This window comes from Zalophus californianus, chromosome 1 (assembly GCF_009762305.2).
Source record: "Zalophus californianus isolate mZalCal1 chromosome 1, mZalCal1.pri.v2, whole genome shotgun sequence".
Classification (NCBI taxonomy): Eukaryota; Metazoa; Chordata; class Mammalia; order Carnivora; family Otariidae; genus Zalophus; species Zalophus californianus.
Genome location: NC_045595.1, coordinates 149,480,575 through 149,501,576, shown reverse-complemented (window position 1 = coordinate 149,501,576; position 21,002 = coordinate 149,480,575). Strand labels below are relative to the sequence as shown.

Here is a 21,002-nt window from a genome sequence, read left to right as displayed (position 1 = left end):
CTAAAAGGAACCATGACCACCTGCAGAAATTATCAACCTCCAAGTTGGAAGCAGGGAAAGTCCAAGGCAATCCTGGGGTATCATCTTGTACTAGAAAGCAAGGATACATTCCAAGACAAATGAGGACATATCAAAAGGGCACACGCCCGCTTGAAGGAGTTTACTAAAAACACAGAAGAGAATCAAATTCAAAATGACCTTGGTAAGCTGGAATGCTCACCCCAATGAACATGATGAAAGCCAAGAGAGGGGACTGTGAAGTGTGGGATGTGGGTTTAAAGGACCAGCTTTACAGCTTCACAATGGAGGGCAACCTGACGTGGCAGCTGACCATGTGGAAAAAAGCAAGGATATTCTCGAGATGAGTATAAACCAAAGCAAGATAAGGTTCCTAAAAAAGCTAATGCAATATTCTAAGCAGCACTGAAGAAATTGAGGATCTAAATCATGTGAGGTAGAAACTTTATATTCCATGAACTGAGGCCTCCTGGTATTTATACATTAAGAGGGCTACTCTTTTTTTTTTTTTTTGATGTAGTGTTCCATGATTCATTGTTTGAGTATAACACCCAGTGCTCCCTTCAGTATGTGCCCTCTTTAATACCCATCACCAGGCTAACCCATCCCCCCACCCCTCGCCCCTCTACAACCCTCAGTTTGTTTCTCAGAGTCCACAGTCTTTCATGGTTCGTCTCCCTCTCCAAGTTCCCCCCCTTCATTTTTCCCTTCCTACTATCTTCTTTTTTTTTTTAACATATAATGTATTATTTGTTTCAGAGGTACATGTCTGTGATTCATCAGTCTTACACAATTCACAGCGCTCACCATAGCACATACCCTCCCCAGTGTCCATCACCCAGCCACCCCATCCCTCCTACCCCCCACCACTCCAGCAACCCTCAGTTTGTTTCCTGAGATTAAGAATTCCTCATATCAGTGAGATCATATGATACAAGAGGGCTACTCCTGACATAATAGTTCTTCCTCCTCAGAGCAGTTTCTGCCTTTAAACACTTCTCGTGTGCCAGGCACTAGATGAGATGCCACTGGAGTGGGTGCAGTTATAATCCCTATTCTGCAAGTGAGGAGACCTAGGCTTGATGAGATGAACTGACCATCCAGGTTTGACAGCTAACAAAGGCACAGACCTATAACTTAAACCTATATAGTTCCAAAGTCTATGATCAAAATGGTGAAGAGTCTGAAAAAAAAAAGTCATATAAAAAAACATCATTGAGGAAACCAGAGGTGGGGCACCTGGGTGGCTCAGTCGTTAAGCATCTGCCTTCGGCTCAGGTCATGATCCCAGAGTCCTGGGATCGAGCCCCGCATCGTGTTCCCTGCTCCCGCGGGAAGCCTGCTTCTCCCTCTCCCACTCCCCCTGCTTGTGTTCCCTCTCTCGCTGTGTCTCTCTCTGTCAGATAAATAAAATCTTAAAAAAAAAAAAAAAAGGAAGAAGAAAAACCAGAAGTTTTGAGCCTGGGAAAGAAAAGTTTAAAGGGACACATGGAAGGTATCGTCAAATATTAGAAAAAAAAAATTCAGTATAGTTTCACAAATAATGGGTACAGTTACAAGCAGGCAGGTGATAGCTCCACTGTGTAACAATGAGAAGAGCTACCTTGAGAAGCGAAGCACCGTCAGGACTACCGTAGACATGACTTTGGACTGGGACTGGACTGTATCTTGACATTTGCTCCAACTACAATTCAGCATGCTACCAGTAGCTAAGTAACTGAGTAACTGAGTCCACTGATCTCCCGCCATACCACTCACCTAATCCCCAAGGGCTACACGTCTTCTTGAAGCCCAGATAGTACAGCTTCCTGTTACAGTCTCCCTGATGGTCCACCTATGCCAAAGCCCTCCCCATTACCAAAGGGTAAGGAAAGCCCGAGGGGAGGAAGCAGCAGCCAAAGGGAGAGGAGAGATGCAATCAGGCTTTGGGTACAGGACAGCAGAGATGCCATCAAAGCCTCTGCCATCAAAGCCTCTGGTTAAAGAGGCACAGGTGCAATGAAAGCCCGGGTTGAGCCTCACTGGGCAGCCATGTTAGTTGTCAAGTAGAGCAGGCAACCGGGATTACACAGAGCATATTGCAGGGAAAAGGCCTTCTTCATTTCCTGGCAGAAATGAAATGATAAAATTCTAGCACTCAAAGACTCTACTTTGAGAAAAGGTAGAAGGCAGGACTGAGAATTGTGCAATTAGTAATAAGGGCCCTGAACCAAGAAGCAGTGAATCTCTAGCCCATCTGGGCGTGGACAGGACTGGCAACGTGGGGCATACACGGCAGATCCAGACAGGCCCGACACCGTTCTCTTAACAATACCAGCTAAGGGACCAACAACAGGGCCCACGGTGTGCCATTAAAGGAAAGAGAATGGTGCATCACTGAAAATCCTAATTCCAACCTAAACACCCATTAACAGAGTACTGAATATATAAATTATAACATATCAAACCAAAGTAGTACTGGAGTATTGGTTAAAATTAATCACAAGTTTTATAGACAGGCTATATATATCTTAAAAGCAGGGATTACATTTATTAAAAAAAAAAGTACCAGCTCAATCCATGAGTTTATACTGACAGTGACAGGATCAATGGATTCTACGTAATGCCACCAGTGTCTGGGAACAAAAAGAACCTGAAAAGCAAACAAGAAGTAAGTTAGCACAAGAATAGCACATTGGACTCTAATCGAAAATGCTAGGAATACATATGAATTTATAGCAATATTGCTATTGGAAAGGGAAACAAGAAAAAACAAAACAAAACTCACAATCCCTTTCTTTTTTTTATCCAACAAGTTCACATGCTCCACAAAGGATATCGCCAGCTTCTCCAACTTCTACTCTCCTTAATCCTGGACCTGCTCTGCCTGCATCTAAATCTGAGGTTTAGGACTCTGAGATTCTAATTTTTTTCTCCTTTCCACTGAAAAATAGTTGTATGCATTCTGAGAAAGGGCATAGGTAAAACCAGAGGAAGTAGTTTGTCTTCTCACAGTGTAAAATTGAGCCAGTGAAGAAACAGTACATAGAAAGGGGGCATCAGGTAAGTGGTGACTCAAAGGAGCAGACACTGGTGCTAGGGAACCTCAGAGGTGGGAGACACAGGCATGAACCAGGGAGGGCAGGGGAAGCCTGGTATGGATGAAGTGTGGTCTGACCCAGGGTTAGGAGAGAATGTAGACAGAGCAAAGAATGAGGACATGCCAGGAGGGAGAGGTAGTGCCAGCAAGGGCGGTGGGACTGTTGAGGGACAGCAAGTAGGTAGGTCCTACTGTTGCAGATGGGGTAACGGGAGATAAGGTGGGAGAGTTGGTTAGGGCCAGTGGAGGGCCATGAATTCAGAATAAAGAATCTGCATTAAGGTACAGGACAGCAGAGATGCCATCAAAGCCTCTGCCATCAAAGCCTCTGGTTAAAGAGGCACAGGTGCAATGAAAGCCCGGGTTGAGCCTCACTGGGCAGCCATGTTAGTTGTCAAGTAGAGCAGGCAACCGGGATTACACAGAGCATATTGCAGGGAAAAGGCCTTCTTCATTTCCTGGCAGAAATGAAAAGATAAAATCATTAATGCTTACGGAGTTGCTAAGCATTAAGGAGCATTAAGCATTAAGCATTAATGAGTTGTAAGCATTAAGGAGTTGCTAAGAATTTTTTTTTTTTGAGAGGGAGTGGGGGGGCAGGCAGAGGGAGAGGGAGAGAGAGACTCTTAAGCAGGCTCCATGCTCAGCGTGAAGCCTGATGCAAGGCTCAGTCTCACAACACTGAGCTCACGACCTGAGCTGAAATCAAGAGTCAGATGCTTCACTGACTGAATGACCCAGGTGCCCCGCTAAGAAATTTTTAGTAGGGGACGGTTAAAATAGCAACATTATGGGAGAGTCTGGGAAGGACAGGAGATCCTTATAGTGGTCCAGCTATTAAATGTTAAGATCTAAACAGGAAGGTATAATAAACAAAAGCCAACAGCCAGAGTCAAGAAGGACTGCAATTGTCCAGACTCAGTATGAGATTAGTACCTATGGAAGTTTGAGCAGAGCAGATGGGATGATCCAAAGCTTTGGGGCCTCAGATTTAGAAAATGGGTGGCACTTGCTATGAGCAAGGGGGAGCTAGGAGTTGGGAATAGAGCACCTTTTAGGAGAACTGAGCCCTAAGAAGGGCTACTGCATTTAGTCATTGGGAGTTCATATATGTCCCATCAGATGATACTTTCAGTACAGTGGCAGGAGAGGGAGCCAGCTGTTGGTAGATTAAAGAACGAGCAGCACGTAAGGAACAGTGATACAACAGACAGAACCACATATTCAAATCTGGCTATTAAAATAGAAGAAAAAATGAATTACCAAGCATGTCACACCCACTAGGATGGCTATGATAATAATAGGAATAATGGAAAATAACAAGTGTTGGTGAGGAGGTGAAGAAATCAGAACCTTCACACATTCCTTCGTGGGAATGTAAAATGGCGTAGCTGTTATGGAAAACAGCTGGGCAATTCCTCAAAAAGTTAAACATAGAGTGACCACAGGACCCAGCAATTTCACTCCTAGGTATATAACCAAGGGAACTGAAAACATACCTTCACCCAAAAACTGGTACTCCACTATCTATGGCAACATTCTTCATAATAGCCAAAAGGTGGAAACAACCCAAATGCCTATCAACTGATGAATGGATAAGCAAAATGTATATGCATAACAATGAAATACATTCAGCCATAAAAAGGAATGAAGTCCTGATAACGTTCTGCAGCATTATGGTATGTGAAAGAAGACGGACGCAGAAGGCCACTTGTATGACTGAACGTAAGTGAAATGTTCGGATTAGGTAAATCTACAGAGACATAAAATAGATGAGGGCTTGTCAAAGGCTGGGGGACAGGTGCCTGGGGAGTGGCAGCTAACAGGTTGAAGCAAGTTGCTCAAGTCAAATTATTTGAGTTGGAGTACTCACATGTGAAGGAAGCAAGAAAAGGGCCAGTGAAAGGGAAGGAAAACAGGCAGAGGGAGAGGAATGACTGAGGGAATAAAATCTCCTTAAGAGACTAAGAAAACCTTTCATATTGTTAATAAAATATCAGACAGCAAATGCCAATGTTGTAGAGGTGATTTTCTCCACCGGACAGTTGGAACTGTTTCAGAGACAATCCTTTATAAAAGGAACATCCACGCTTGCTTAGAGCAAATCATTCTCAGTTCATTCTGCCTTTGTCGTCCCACCACCGGGATGCGTTCCCACCTGCATTTACGTGTCTGGGTTCTAGTATAGTTGAAAAGATATTAATGTGAATAGATGTTCCAGAGGTGCTCAAGTACCCATGCCTTGACACTTTCTCTTAACCTTACTAAAAATTGACTGTGCGGGGCACCTGGGTGGCTTAGTCAGTTAAGCATCTGTCTTTGGCTCGGGTCATGATTTCAGGGTCCTGGGATCTGGCCGTGTCTGGGCTCCCAGCTCAGTGGGGAGTCTGCTTGTCTCCCTCCCCCTGCCGCTGCCCCCCACCGGCTCATGCTCTCTAGCACTCTCTCTCAAATAAATAAAATTTTTTTTTTTAAAAAATGACTCTGAGTTCTTGTTTTCCTCCAAAGTCATTCTCCTCTTCACCAGTAGAAAGAGCTATATTCCCTCTTCCCATAGTTCCATGACCTGTGAAGCTGAGAAGTTTGCATCTGAAGCCTTCTAACAGCAGAGAGCAGCAGGGAAGAAAATCACTCTCATTTGTATTGGTGGGGAGGTGTGTGGTATAAGGACATGAAAGAATTTATAGCTGGGGCACGCACTGACAGGTCATCAATGTTTTAAGGCGCCCATTACCTGTCCTGGGTTTAGTGTAACCATATGTCTTCGAGCTTTGCAGAACTGAGGAAAACGTTTTAAATCAGGATTGACAACATTGATTTTACTGAACACACTAGATTCTTCATAAGGGATTCTTGTCGGATAAAGGAAAGGAGTGTCTTCGGGAGGAAAGAGATGCCATCTTTTCCTAATTAAAAAAATAAGATACAAGTTAGTACTCTGAACTTGAGACAAAACATCTAAGAAGGCAGCAGCTAAGTCTTCATTTTCATTCAGTCCATAAAGGAATACAGGAGCAATCTCAGTGGTCATCTGGCCCATCTCTCAGTAGTGGAATCTCCTATGCAGACACCTGGTGGAGATAAGGCAGCAGCCAGTGGATATCTCCTGATGCCCTGAAGCTGGGACAGGATCTAATTTGTAAGATCATTCTTTTTTTTTTTTAACTTATTTTATTTAAATTCAGTTAGTTAACATATAGTGTATCATTAGTTTCTAATGTACAGTTATTCATCTGTTGCATATAACACCCAGTGCTCATTATATCACATGTCCTCCTTAATGCCCATCACCCAGTTACCCCAACCCCCCACCCACCTCTCCTCCAGAAACCCTCAGTTTGTTTTCTATGGTTAAGAGTTTTGTCTCCCTCTCTAATTTCGTTTTATTTTTCCCTTCTTCCTCTATGATCCTCTGTTTTGTTTCTTAAATTCCATGTATCAGAGAGATCATATGATAATTATCTTTCTCTGACTGACTTACTTTGCTTACCATAATACCCTCTAATTTCATCCACATCGTTGCAAATGGCAAGATTTCATTTTCTTTGATGGCTAAGTAGTATTCCATTGTATATATCTACCACATCTTTATCCATTCAACTGTCGATGGACATCTGGGCTCCTTCCATAGTTTGGCTATTGTAGACACTGCTGCTATAAACACTGGGGTGCAGGTGCCCCTTCAGATCATTCTTTCTTATCTCAAATCAAAGTCTACCTCCTCCTAAGTCGATTCTGTCCCTGATTCTAGAGATACCTGAATAATCCCTCCCTTTCAAATATCTGGATTCTTATCTTCTGCAGGGAAGCCACCCATACTGCTATCCACCAAATAGTTTCCAGACTTCTCCCAGTTTGGGTTGTAAATTCCTTAAGTCAAACCTGTGTTAAGTCAATCCATAAGCAAGAGAAATGCACAAATGATGCCACCCAACTAAAAAGTGGTATAATATTAGAATTTTCAAAACGAGAAAACTATAAAATGTTTCAGTCACTTAAAACTTTGAAAAATGGAGGTGATAAATCTTAAATCACAAGACACCAGAACACAGCCATACTTCAAGTCAATAGAGGGGGGACATCTGAGGCAAAGAAGGGAGAAGTGTTTGAAAGAGGAAGACACACAGACAAAAATAAACAATGGGGAAGCAGAGAGAGAGAGAGGTACAGGGACAGGGACAGGGAGAGAACTAGTTCTGAGGAAAGCCTTAAAGCTCTCTAGTGACCCCTTGCAGTTACAGTGGGACCACTATGTGCCTTTCAGTTGGCTGCTATTTTAAAACTAAGAAGTAGATACTAAAGTCTTATTTTGCCTTAGAGATAGAGCTGCTCCATTCCACCATAGCTATGACAAGTTTGGGAGAATTCTTGGCATTTACTATGTTTAGAATGTAGAGCTGGAACAACTCTTAAGAGATCATCAGTCTAATTTTACTTTAAAAGTAGTGGAAAAGGGACCGAGTGCTGGTTCAGTGTCATTCCCTGGACTAGTTAGTGATTAGCGGTGGACCCAGAAGTAGGTCACAGAGCGGCTGACCTCTTCAGGTGCCAGCTCCTACCTCTGCCTCATGGCTGCGTTCCTACAGGAATAGCCATAAAGATAACGATCCCATACAATTTGTTTTGCTCCACTTAAAATGTAACACAGTCGACCCTTCAACAACATGGGGTTTGAACGGCACGGGTCCACGTATGTGCAGATGTTTTTTCCAGTACGGTACAGTACTGTCAATGTATTTACTCTTCCTTATGATTTTCTTAGTAACATTTTCTTTTCTCTAGCTTCCTTTATTTTTTTTTTTTTTAAGATTTTATTTATTTATTTGAGAGAGAGAGAATGAGAGATAGAGAGCACGAGAGGGAAGAGGGTCAGAGGGTCAGAGGGAGAAGCAGACTCGCCGCCGAGCAGGGAGCCCGATGCGGGACTCGATCCCTGGACTCCAGGATCATGACCTGAGCCGAAGGCAGTCGCTTAACCAACCGAGCCACCCAGGCGCCCCTCTAGCTTCCTTTATTTTTTTAGGATTTTATTTACTTATTTGAGAGACAGAGTGAGTGGGCATGTGAGCAGGGGGAGGGGCAAAAGGAGAGGGAGAGGGAAAGAATCTCAAGCAGACTCCAGGCTGAGCACTGAGTCTGATGCAGGGCTGGATTCCACGACCCTGAGACCATGACCCAAGCCAAAACTAAGAGTCAGATGCTCAACCGACTACACTACCTAGAAGCCTCTTGCTTACTTTACTGTAAGAATATGGTATATAATACATATAACATATAAAATATGTGTTAATCAACTATTTATGTTATTGGTAAGGCTTCCAGTCAACAGTTGCCTACTAGTGGTTAAGTTTTTACGGAGCCAAACGTTATGTGCAGACTTTCAACGGTGCAGGGGTCAGTACCCCTAATCCCCTCATTACTCAAGGGTCAACAGCATATGCATCCTTCTCTTATTAATCAGAAAAGGTGGTCAATCACCATGTCATCCCCTAATCAAAAAACATTTCACTGTCCTGCATGCTGAAAGAGAATAAGAGGTTATTTGCCTGAAAGTAAACTTCTGGCTCCAACCTCTCTTCCCTGCCTAATCCCTTTGTTTGCAATGCACAGCTTACACTGGACGATTCACAGGGTTCTTTCTCTATACACCACATGCTTTCCTAGGGCTCTGCTCATGCTGACCCCTCTGCTCCTCCCACCCATGTCTTGGGACCCATCCTTCACCCATCCTTCAAAGCCCATCACAAATGGCAGCTCCTCTCTGAAATCTTAATCTTTCTAGCGGAGACGGTATCTCTCCTACTTTTCAGTTCCACAGCTCTATGAAACCTTCCTCAAGAGCATGCTCATTCTGCCTTCTATCACACTGCCTGTGGGCTTGCCTGGACTCTAACTATAAACTCTCTCAGGGCAGAGATATGTCCTACTCATTCACCTCCACTCCTACTCTAACACATGGTACCTACTCCATGAGTATTTACTGAATAGATATTTTACTATTCCAGAGCTTTATGAGACCAGAAAATATGCTCTACTACAAAGTTAAAATAAAGCTACATTAATTTTATGTCATAGAAAGAACCCAGATATTTTTTGGTAATGTTTACCCAACTGAATTTCTTGCCCAATTCAGAACACATGGAAAACAGCTCCTTACAAAGATACCTCTCTTACCAAGTTTAAGATTCAGACTATTAACTCCCTAAGGGCAAGGACCATGGACACTTGATTCACCGTGGCATCCACAACACATAATAATGCACCTGAAACGTCCTAGACCCTTTAATAAGGACTTAATGAATCCAGAAGTGGACTGTCTTATACCATTTTATAGTTCTCAAAATACTTCACCTGTGAAATCTATTCACATGCTTATTCACTGTTTCTTTTGGAGCCACTCATAATCCTTGTCATGTCTAAAGGGTCTGAGAACTAGGAAATGGCCATTTCTGCTTTTCCCTCTGTACTGTCCTATAAATGTTCCAAAAGGGCAGGAAAGGAGACTCAAGCATCACTAACTGGAAGAAAATAAGGCTACACATATAACATTCTGAGTACATCCTCCAACTAGCAGAAACATGTAAACTCTCATGGAAATCCTGGAACCAGGGACTATCAAAGTATTGCCTGACTTACCCTTATATATCTTAGGGTCCACAGACAGATGGAGAAGAACTTATCTAAAGTAATAAAATACTGCATTGTGTCTACATGTAGACACAGACTAAAATTTAGACTTGAAAGTGGCCATAAATACCATCTCATTCAGTGGTTCCCAAACCAGACCCCTGGCATTTCCTCAGGGGCCCGAAGGTAGCCGCAAAGCCTCTTTCTTCCAACAAACTGCTCCACTCTTGTTTATTTAGATTTGAAGAAAGGGTCTTCCTGCTTTTAAACAGAATTTTGAAAACTACAAATGCAGACTCTTACATAACAGAGCTAAGCAGACAACTGTCTAGCTGAACTGGAAGTGGAATCCTGGAGCTCTAGGATCAAGTTTCTGAAGGTAATCCTGATCATGAGTGAGAGATACACATGGAAACCATCATTTGAACTGTTCCCCTTACTTCAAAAAGGAGGAAACTGAACCAGGGGTTAACAGATTGGTCTTGGTCATGAGGCAGGCTGACAGGGTAGAGCTGGGACTAAACCTTGGGGGCCACCTGCCTGATCCTCATTCCTCTTCCTGTGCAACACACACACACTCTCTCTCTCTCAGGCATGCACCTGTGCATTACCTTCCTTGTACCTGGAATACTAAGTTGCAACCATAGGAGTCCAGATGACAGGGTGTATGGGCCCCCATGGAGCCGATCCACAATGTACTTTCCCGTCCATTTCTTCCAGGAAACCCGAAGTCAGACCATATCACATCCTGTTTTGAAAATAAAGTTACGGTCTGTCAAGAACCAACCAAATATGCTGTATGGTAGGGTTACACATTTTCACTTGCACATCTGGTTTTCGGTACTTGGAATATTCTTTTATAGAAAATGCTATAGGTGGAGGAAGTTAGGCTTCCAGAGCAATCCAAGAAATCTTTTAAACCAATAACACACCTGACATACCTCACTCTTAGTAGTTATTCAACAAATATTTACTGACTGTTTTAGAAGCCTGTGATGAATCAGTGAATAAGAAAGACAAATATGTCCACCCAAGCGCAGCTTACATTTTAGAGTTTGGAAGGAGAAAATAAACAGACGTAATTATGCATATATTTAGAGGAAGAGTGTTTCACTCAGGTAGCAGGAACTGTAGTGAAATGGAAACAGAAGTTTTTTAAAAAGTCTCTGATGACAGGAGTAGAATGTTATGTCATGTATTGTAAAAGTTAAAATGTAACTCATTAAGGAATGCACTTGCATGAGCATCGGTGATGTATGGAATTACTGAATCACTATATTGTACACTTGAAACTAATATTATACTGTATGTCAACTAAAATTTAAATAAAAACCTAAAAAGCTGTAAGAAAATATAAAAATAAAAATGTCTCTGAAGCTCAACTCAGGAAGCCAGAAAGCCATATCTTCTCTAAGCAGTGCAGATATTTCTAGGTATAACTAGTGCATTAACTTTTTACACTCTAGTGACATTAAAAAAGCCTTCTCCTACGTTAATGGAGTTATTTAAAACTATAGATGCTGGAGCCTTATTTCACACCTACTAAATCAGAGCCTCCAGGTAGGGACTGCATACATACAGTACTGAAATACATATCCATACATGACTTTTGCTATGCTCCCCAAAGTCATGAACTCCTTAAGTGAAATGAACTTTAAAACAGAGGCAGCACAGCACTCTTGACTTGGCTCTCCTTATGCCTGGTTCTGTGGACAAATCATGCCCTTGTCAACTACTGACCCATAAATACCGTCTAGTCCAGCAGTTCTCAAACCAGGATCCCTGGCATCCCCTTAGGGGCCAGGGGGTAGCAGCAAAGCCTCTTGCTTTTTCAACAAACTGTTCTGCTCTTGTTTAGGTTAGAATAAGGGGCTTCCTGTTTTTCTTTTTTTTTTTAAAGATTTTATTTATTCATTTGAGAGAGAGAAAGAAAGAGAGCACGAGCCGGGGGAGGGGGAGAGGCAGTGGGAGAGGGAGAAGCAGACTCCATGCTGAGCAAGGAGCCCAATATAGGGCTCGATCCCAGGACCCTGGGATCACGACCTGAGCTGAAGGCAGACGCTTAACCGACAGAGCCACCCAGGTGCCCAGGCTTCCTGCTTTTAAATAAAAATTGGAAAACTATAAATGTAGTGTGACATAAACTCAAATCCATAAATTATAGTATGTATAAGCTAGAAAAGAAAAAGAACATACTAGTGAACCAGACACAAAAGTTTGCCTCTATTTCTGTTTTTTTTTTTAAGTTTTATTTCTTTAAGTAATCTCTACACCAAATGTGGGGCTTGAACTCATGACCCCAAGATCAAGAGTCATTGCTCCTCTGACTAAGCCAGCCACGTGCCCCTTTATTTCTTTTCTTTTTTTTTTTTTTTTAAGGATTTTATTCATTTGAGAGAGAACATGAGCAGGATGGGGGGGGGGGCAGAGGGAGAAACTGACTCCATGCTGATGCAGGGCTCCATCCCAGGACCCTGGGATCATGACCTGAGCTGAAGGCAGACACTTAACCAACTGAGCCACCCAGGGGTCCCTATTTGTTTTTTTAAATCATGAATTTTTCCTATTGAGTTTTAAAAAATAAAACAAACAAAAAACACTTCTATGTGCAGAACCTGGGCATAAATGCTGACGCTTCTTTTATAAGTATCTTCCATCTACATTCTCTATTTTTAGAGACAAACCATTAACACCTGTAGTCAAAAAGAAAGAGGATTTTGGAGAGACATTTAATGGGTGGTTTTGAGGAAGACTAGAAAAAGCATTTTCATTTTTGTTTTGAGTATTGAAAGTCATGGACTATGTGCATAAAACTAATGTCTGTTACAAAGGGGGAGTTTTTGTAAAGTCAGGGCTATTGTAAATGCATTCGCACATGGCTCACACACAGCTGCTCCAAGGAGTGGCAAAGATCATGTCCCTCTGGATATAGTCCATAAGCTCCACGGAGGGAGCTTACCTCTGTATTCCCAATGCCTAACATAATACCTGGCTCAGAGTAAGTGCTTCAAACATTTGTTACTTGGGACAGAAAGAAGAATCTGTTGGCTTATTATGGGTAAATGGTTCTGGTCTTGGTATGATGCTCAGTGTTCAGAATACAAAAACTAACACAACACAGGGCTACCCTTCAAATCTAATATAGAAGACGGTCCCATAAATCAACTCACATCATGTGGCAAGTGCTCTGACAGAAGTGAGCAGAAGGTGCTCTACAATCACTAATGAAAGGCTCTTGGTCCAAGCAGGGAACTTGGAAGAGGCTTCCAATTAATTCTGGCCCTTGCTGAACAACCCACCACACCTCAGTTTGGAATTTAACTAAAGGCAGCTGAAAGACATGAAATGTAGTAACAAAAAACAGAGATTTGCCTTACCAAAGAAGAGGCTTGTGTAAGTGATTCTTAGACTCCTTTAGGAATCTAATGAGTGCCAACACCCCTCTCCTCAGAGAAACGGACACATATATACAATTTCACATAAACCGAGGGAGTCAATGGACTGGCCCCATGTGAGAAACTCTGTTCTAGAGCACTGCTTAAAAAGAATCACAGAAGGAAGATTTTCCTATGGGGGATAGGGTTATATGAGAAACAAGAGGCTTTCCCGACAGCAATGACAAAAAAGGAAAAATTATTTTGGAATGATTAGATCAGGGTGACCTAAACTACCTAAAATTCAGCTGCAAATTGGTTGGGAAAACCAAAGGCTGAAAAAAAGGAAATTTGTCAGAAAATAGCATTTAGTGTACCTATTTTGTGCCCCTACTCACCCCACCCCCAGCCTCTTGAGAGTTGAGGCTTTCTTATCAATTGTGTTTAGCTACTTATGGAGAGTCAAATGTCTGAAATCAAAGTGGGCGCAGAAGGAATCTACCTTGAGTCTTGCTGGGAACACTGAAATTAATATAGGTGATTGGTAGGGTGATCTACCCTAGAGTCTATTCCCACACCCACCTCAACAGGTGGAAAAGTCTAGAAATCATCTATATCTATAAAATTCTATTTGACACCATCGCTGAAAAGAACAATCAAGTGTTTGGTTGACTGTGTTAAAAAGAAAACTGGAGACCAAGGGTGGAGTCACTTATGCTAGGCCATGTCACCAAACTAGGGCTTAATATTTAACTTAATTGCAGTTCAACCTCTCCCAGAAACGTAGTCTTAACTAGTGGGTCAGGAATTTTCTGGTCAGCACCAATGAGGTAATCTGTCACATGAGCCGTCTCCTTCTCCATCCCCACCCCCACGCCCGAAGGAAGCTGGGGTAATATGCTTGATAAAATGGGGATGCCCTTTCCACTAAGGGAAGGTGATCTTACCTGAATCAATCCTTTTTTTACCTTTGCTAATAACTTCTTGCCCCAGACTTCTTCCTATAAAAACCTTCCATTTTGTAGCTCTCCTCCACTTGCTAGATGGGATGCTGCCTGATTTGTTTAATAAAGCCAATCAGGTCTTCGAATTTACTTGGCTGAATGTTTTTTAACAACTGCTCACTACAAACTATTTGCTTTCGTGTAACTCACAGAAGGTTGTAGATTTGCTTTCTACAGACAAGTTTACTTTCTCTTCCGCCAAAAATTGCTGTCTTTAAATTATCTGAAAAACTGTCATGCCTTTTCTTTTTTTTATACCTAAACTCAGTAGCATTAACTTTTCCCTCCAGTTGCTATCTTCTCAACTATCTTTGTCAACAGCTCTCTTAAGCCTGACTCCCCAACCCTAGACACAGCCTACATGAAACCCTGTCTAGGGGTGCCTGGGTGGCTCAGTTGGTTAAGCGACTGCCTTCGGCTCAGGTCATGATCCTGGAGTCCCGGGATCGAGTCCCACATCAGGCTCCCTGCTCAGCGGGGAGTCTGCTTCTCCCTCTGACCCTTCCCCCTCTCATGTCATGTGCTCTCTCTCTCTTTCTCATTCTCGCTCTCTCAAATAAATAAATGAAAAGACTTAAAAAGAAGAAATAAAATATCCAATATTAAAAAAAAAAGTTAAAAAAAAAAAAAGAAAAAGAAACCCTGTCTATGGGACTGCAGCATTCCATGACCCGGACATTATACCATTCATGTACCATCAGACAGTTTAAGCAACTGAATTATACCATGGCTAATCTTGGCTTGCCTGCCTTTTTCTTATGAACTGTGGTCTAGCCATACTAGCCATATCTCTTCAGCCTTGACTTATTAATAGATTGTAGGAAAAAGCCATGGGATCCTACATTTATCCCTCTTAAACTGAATCTTACTTCGTTTCTGTCTGGCATTTTACAATGTTTAAATCAACTTGTCTACATGACTCCCAAGCCTTATCTCGAGTCCTAACAGAGTCTCTCCTATTTATGACTAGACCCATATTTTCAATTGCTAACAAGTCACCACCATCTGTTATTGGATTCTTATAGTAGGCCAGACCCCAATACTAATATTTTATGTGTATTATCTCCTTTAATCCTTATGAGATTGACGGTAGATATATCCACTTTACCCATTTTTATATGTGGAAGCTAAGGGATGTAACTGTCCTTTTGACAGTACTGTTACAAAACACGCACAGATTCTTGTCTGTCATAACAAGTGGGAGGAGGGTGCTACTGGTACTCAGTGGACAGAGGTCAGGAATGAGCTCAACAAAGCGAAGGTTCTGTATCTTGCACAGTTTTCATACTGCTAAAAAATTTTATTTTAATTCTCTGAGAGTAGGACTCCAACTCCATTTCAAGTATCATCAAAGGATCTTTGGCATGTTTTTAATACATAGTGAGTTTTCCCGAAACTAATTACTAAATAAGTCAAGGGAGGATTGTATTTTGTGTTTTTGCAGCTTTACCAGGAGTTGTTCCCTATTTTGAAAACCAGACCACCAACAGCACTGAAACTCATTGCTTTTGGGTCAGCAATATATAAACCAATATCAGTCTGTGGTTATATTATCTCACAGTGGTGACTCTACACGTATAGATACAAATATTTAGCCTCATTTCAAAATGTTAAATATACAATTTTGGAAATATTCTATGGAATTTTATCTTAATTCTTCAAAATTGAACCTTTTCCTTGTAAGTATAAGCATCTGATTAGTTCGTTATGACTTCCAGTATAGTCACTGGATTAATTACACTTGATTAATTACACATTAAATCACATATTTCTGCTTAAATTCTCCTGTATTTTATAGCAGGGGCAGTTTAATTGTTTTTAAAAATTATGTGTGAAGGTAATTACCCACAGAACAGTGAAGGGGATGCAGGCTCTGCAAGGAGACCCCTGCTACACCACCTCTACAGCTTTCCTGGTATGGACCACACACACCTCCCCCTGCCTTTCCTCCTGCTGTTCCCTCTGCCCGACTGATCTTCTTGCAGCTCTCCCACACCCCAGTTCAGATTTCTCTTTGAAGACCCAATGTAAATGTCACTTCTTTAAATGCTTCTATTTCCCCTTATGCAACCTCATCATTCTCTCTTGGTCTCTCCCTCCCAAAGAACTTTGACTCTTTTTGCCTCTGACCCATTCTCCTCACCACAACAAAAGCAATCTTTTTAAAATGTTAAGACCTGTCACTCCCTTGCTCTGAACTCAGAATTAGGTCCAAATGCCCTCAATTGTGGGCCTGTATGACAAGGCCCCTCTCACCTTTCTGACACCTTCTAACCCTCTGCATCTCATTGGCCAGGCTTCAGTCACAATGGCCTTCTTCTTCTCCACCCCCACCAAAAAGGCAAATTTTCCCTTCTTCAAGGGCTTCGCATATGCTATTCACTCTGCTTAGAAAGCTCCTGACCCTCCTTTCACATGGCTAGCTTCTCATTTCTTAGGAATCAGCTTAAATATCATCTCCTTAGAGAAAGCTTCCCAACTTACCCTATGTAAAGTAAGTCCCTCTCCTGTTGTTCTTGATTTGGGCCCATTTTTGTTTACTTCATAACACTTAGGACAACTGGCCATTACTGGTTAGATGCGCTTGTCTGTCTTCTCCACTAGAATATGAGCTCCCTGAGGAAAGGGGGCCAGGGCTGTCTGCAACTTTCTAGCCTAGCACAGTACCTGGAACACAGGCATTTGTAGAATGAATAACCACTCACATTTTACAGTCATTTTCTGTCTTTTCACTACTTACATACCTCACTAGCTCCAGCAACTGGCTGAGTCCACAGCACATACCAGAGCTTAAATCTAGTTTCCACTTTTATCTGTCCTGACCTTTGGTACTTTTTTGTTTTCTTTCTGGCTGGCACGCTTATTACTCTGTTTTACTCTGGAATTTTTTTTCTTGGGCAAATATAGATCTGGTAGGTATGGTCCTGGGATTCCTTGGTCATCCCAGGCCAGTCCCAAGTCTAAAATTCTAACACACAGCAACTGACGACAGTCATTTGGGACAGCCTTACCTAGAACTTAGCAGGCTCCCTCACAGTCTGCAATATCAGAAAAGGAGCATCGCAGACCACAGTGTGCATCAGGGTTGGCCCTGGTTTCTGGAGTAAATGGAATGTGGTATCCATTCGAAAGGATGGCATATGGTTTTAGAGGTGGTCCACTTAATCACATACCTGATTTGACTACTTCATTATGTCTTCTAGTGTAGTCAATAAGTGTTAACACACCAAAATATATGTTGTTTTATTTTAAATTACTTCCTTTAAAATGTTCCTTTATGTCATAGGTAAGGCATTTTTAAACAATTTTTAAAAATTACATGTGTAGGTTATACCATCTACAAGTTGTATTTCAGAATCATAAAGGGAATGCAAGAGCTGAGAGAGTTGAGAATCACGACCACACCACATGTACTTGAATCAACAAATACTGACTGATAACATGAGATATGCTAATCAAGGATGGAGACTCAAAGAGGTGTAAGACATAAACATCTCTATTATCTGTATTGGAAAACTTTACAGTCTAGTTGGAGATATCAGCCTGAAAAAACATAAATAACAACAACAACAAAAATGCCACAGGCAGTTTCTATCACTATTACACGATGGTACAATAAAGTCAGAGGTCAAGAATGGTTGAAATTTGGCTTTTACCCTTCTCAGTCTTGATCCCTCAACAAGGAACTAATAATGCATTAGGACTTGAGAGAGAGATCTGAACTTTGCTCCTTTCCCTTCCTCTGCTCCAGTGAGAAGTATAGCAGATTGCTAACCTATGGATTTAACCACGAAATAAAATGACCATCAATCATCTTGCCCCAGGCATCCGGCCATAGGACCCTCCCTTGAAACTGCCAGGCCTATGGCTGCCTGAGAACTGCTCTTCCATTAACTTCAAAAGCCTCTTTCCCCTGCTGCACAGGCATTAGCCCTATGCATCTTAAGCAATACACAAAGGATGATGGTGCAGAGGGCCAGGACTCATTCTTGGAACCCTCCCTTCAATGCTGCAATTTTCCCAGACCCTACACTTGTTCCACGCAGACACCCGTAATAACTATCTTTTTAAAATAAATGTTGCTTTAATTTTTCATGTCTTTCCATGAGCAGGGTGTGGCAGAAACTGCCTATCTTTCTTAATATCTCCCAACTGTATTCAGGGAGATGCCCGCTAAGAAACACATTTTCCAGCCTCCCCTGCAGTTAAGTGGAGCTAAGAGATTAAATTCTAACCATTAAAGAGAAGTTGTTAGGTGGGACCTCTGGGAAAGTTCCCTAAAAGTGAGACAGAGAGCTGGGAGTAGACTTTTGTCCTTCCCTCCCCCTTTTCAGCGATACAGTTGTGATGGATATCATGGAATACAAGATGGCCTTGAGGATGGAAGCCATATGCTTAGAAGGACAAAGCAGAAAGACAGTAAAACTTGGGTTCTTTGGTATGACAAAGCCTCCATTACAGCCCAGGCTAGTGCAGCTCTGAACTCTCCTTACATGAGGCAAAAAAAATCACCCGTATGCATTTAGTTAGGCAACTTCTATTCAGGGTTATCTGTTGCAAGCAACTAAGTCTGTTAAAAACAACAAGAAAAAACCAAAAACAATCATAGCCTCAAAATGGCCATCACTTAGGTTAAGACCCTAAATCAGTAAAACAAGACTTACTAGTACCTAACCTAACTGTGTTTCACTCCCCTCCCCACCACAAATGTAACCTTTAACCAGTCAACATGGAATTTCCTGGTTAATAGTAGGAAACTTACTAATAGACCTCTTGTACTCCCCTCAGGAGGGCAACCTTGCCTAAACAATGCATTCCTTGCTAATACATTTTTCTTTCTTTCTTTCTTCCTTCTTCTTTTCTTCTTCTTTTTTTTTTTTAAAGATTTTATTTATTTATTCATGAGAGACAGAGAGAGAGAGAGAGAGAGAGAGGCAGAGGGAGAAGCAGGCTCCCAAGGAGCAGGGAGCCCAATGCGGGACTCGATCCCAGGACCCTGGAATCATGACCTGAGCCGAAGGCAGACGCTTAACCATCTGAGCCACCCAGGCGCCCTTCTTTTCTTCTTCTTCTTCTTCTCTTCTTCTTTTCTTCTTCTTCTTCTTTTCTTTTCTTCTTCTCCTTCTACTTCTTCTCCTTCTTCTCCTTCTTCAATGCCCTCTCTCTGCCTTTAAAAACTTTTCTTTTGTTTAGCTCAGTGGAATTTTCTTCTGCTTGCAAGATGGGATGCTGCCCAATTCATGAATCGTTTAATAAATTCCAATTAGATCTTCAAATTCACTGGGTTGAATTTCATTTTTTAACAGGCCTAATTCAAACTGATTCAGGAGGTTAGTCCAGGGAACCTGTCTTTCTCCAATAATCCCATTCTGTTGGGCACTTTTTCCCAGGTTTGCAGTTGGCTAGTCTTAAACCCCATATCGGAGAAATGCATCCCTGAGGACATACTCTTATAGACACTTTGGGGTGGGAGTAGGGAGAGTTCTATGTACTTCTTTGAGTAGTTAAAAATTTAGTAGGCCTCCCCAGGCTGGCCTGGAGAACTAACCACTGAGATCAGCATCATTTCTCCAGGAAAAAAAAAAAAAATGTTCTCAGTCCAAATAATTGATATACAAGTAAAATGTGTAGATCACAAGCAATGAAAATGACAAAAGACAATAAAAGAAACAGTCAAAAGGTCTAGATCATCAACTCTTTAATTAAAGAGGAAGGCTAGATTTATTATGGAAGTGCTAACATAAGGCTGTTATAATTTGGTAGTTCGCTAAATACCCTAGTGGGGAGGGGCAGTTCTAGAAGAAAATCCTATCAGATTTTACCCCAGTACTTAAAGACGTTAACCAGGAAATCCAGTTTTACTTTTTTATCCTCCTCCAACCCCAGGTAATCAGCCCTGATTCCTAGCTGCTTCTCAGAATCTATCTGGGAAGTTTATTGGCAGTTTAAGGATGCCTTAAGAAAAATAGATGGAAATAACACATTACAGTGTTTCAGGATAAGAATAAATATAGCACAGCTTCTGGACAGAATGAGCATTATAAGCAAAATTCATTGTTCACTCATAGTTGAGTGAACATTGGCTGACCAATGAAAATGAACTTTGTTTATAATACAAAAGTAGGGCGGGTACTTTATTCTCCTCTTTCCTTCACGTGGCCCTGCCCTTGTGATGGTGTTCTGAACATATAACTTATAAATAATGATGGCTTTATTTCTTGTGTACATAGAGTGATCATTCTCCCAAATAAAAAATCAGGGCACAAGAGATGACAATGCATTTTTGTGCCACTTGTGAAGATACAAGTTGGGAGATACTGCTTGAATATCAACATAATGAAATATTTAGAAACAATATTTTTCCACTGCCTAGTTTTCTTTTTAAATTAATTTTGGGCGCCTGGCTCAGTCAGTTAAGCATCTGACTTCAGGTCATGATCTCTGGGTCCAGGGATCAAGTCCTGTATCTGGCTCCCTGCTCAGTAGGGAGTCTGCTTCTCTGCTTCTCCCTCCCCCACTTGCTCTCTCTCTCTCTCTCAAATAAATAAAATCTTTTAAAAAACAAAATCAATTAATTTATTGAGAGAGCATATTATTTATTTATTTGAGAGAGAATGCACACGTGCACACAAGAGCGAGGAAAGGAAACGGGTAGAGGGAGAGACTCTCAAGCAGACTCTGCACTGAGCGTGGAGCCAGATGCAAGGCTTGATCTCACCACCCTGAGACCATGACCTGAGCCAAAACCAAGAGTTAGATGCTTAACTGATTGAGCACCCAAGTGCCCTTAAATTAATTTTATTGAGATAAAATTTAAATACAATAAAATGCAGTCATTTTAGAGTATAGTTCAACAAGTTTTGACAAATGTATACATTGGTGTAACCAACACCCATGATC

At 41.7% G+C, this 21,002-nt stretch overlaps 1 protein-coding gene across 1 annotated transcript in view; it reads right to left on the bottom strand.

The window, feature by feature from the left end:
- The window catches only part of HSPBAP1 (HSPB1 associated protein 1), a 61,928-nt gene that overhangs the window by 7,763 nt on the left and 33,163 nt on the right, over positions 1-21,002 (bottom strand). The window contains exons 4-6 of the mRNA XM_027584173.1: positions 10,336-10,472; positions 5,832-6,003; positions 2,567-2,650 (exon numbers count right to left, since the gene is read on the bottom strand). Of these exons, the coding sequence (XP_027439974.1) occupies positions 2,567-2,650; positions 5,832-6,003; positions 10,336-10,472 (393 nt within the window). The remainder of the gene's footprint in view (positions 1-2,566; positions 2,651-5,831; positions 6,004-10,335; positions 10,473-21,002) is intronic.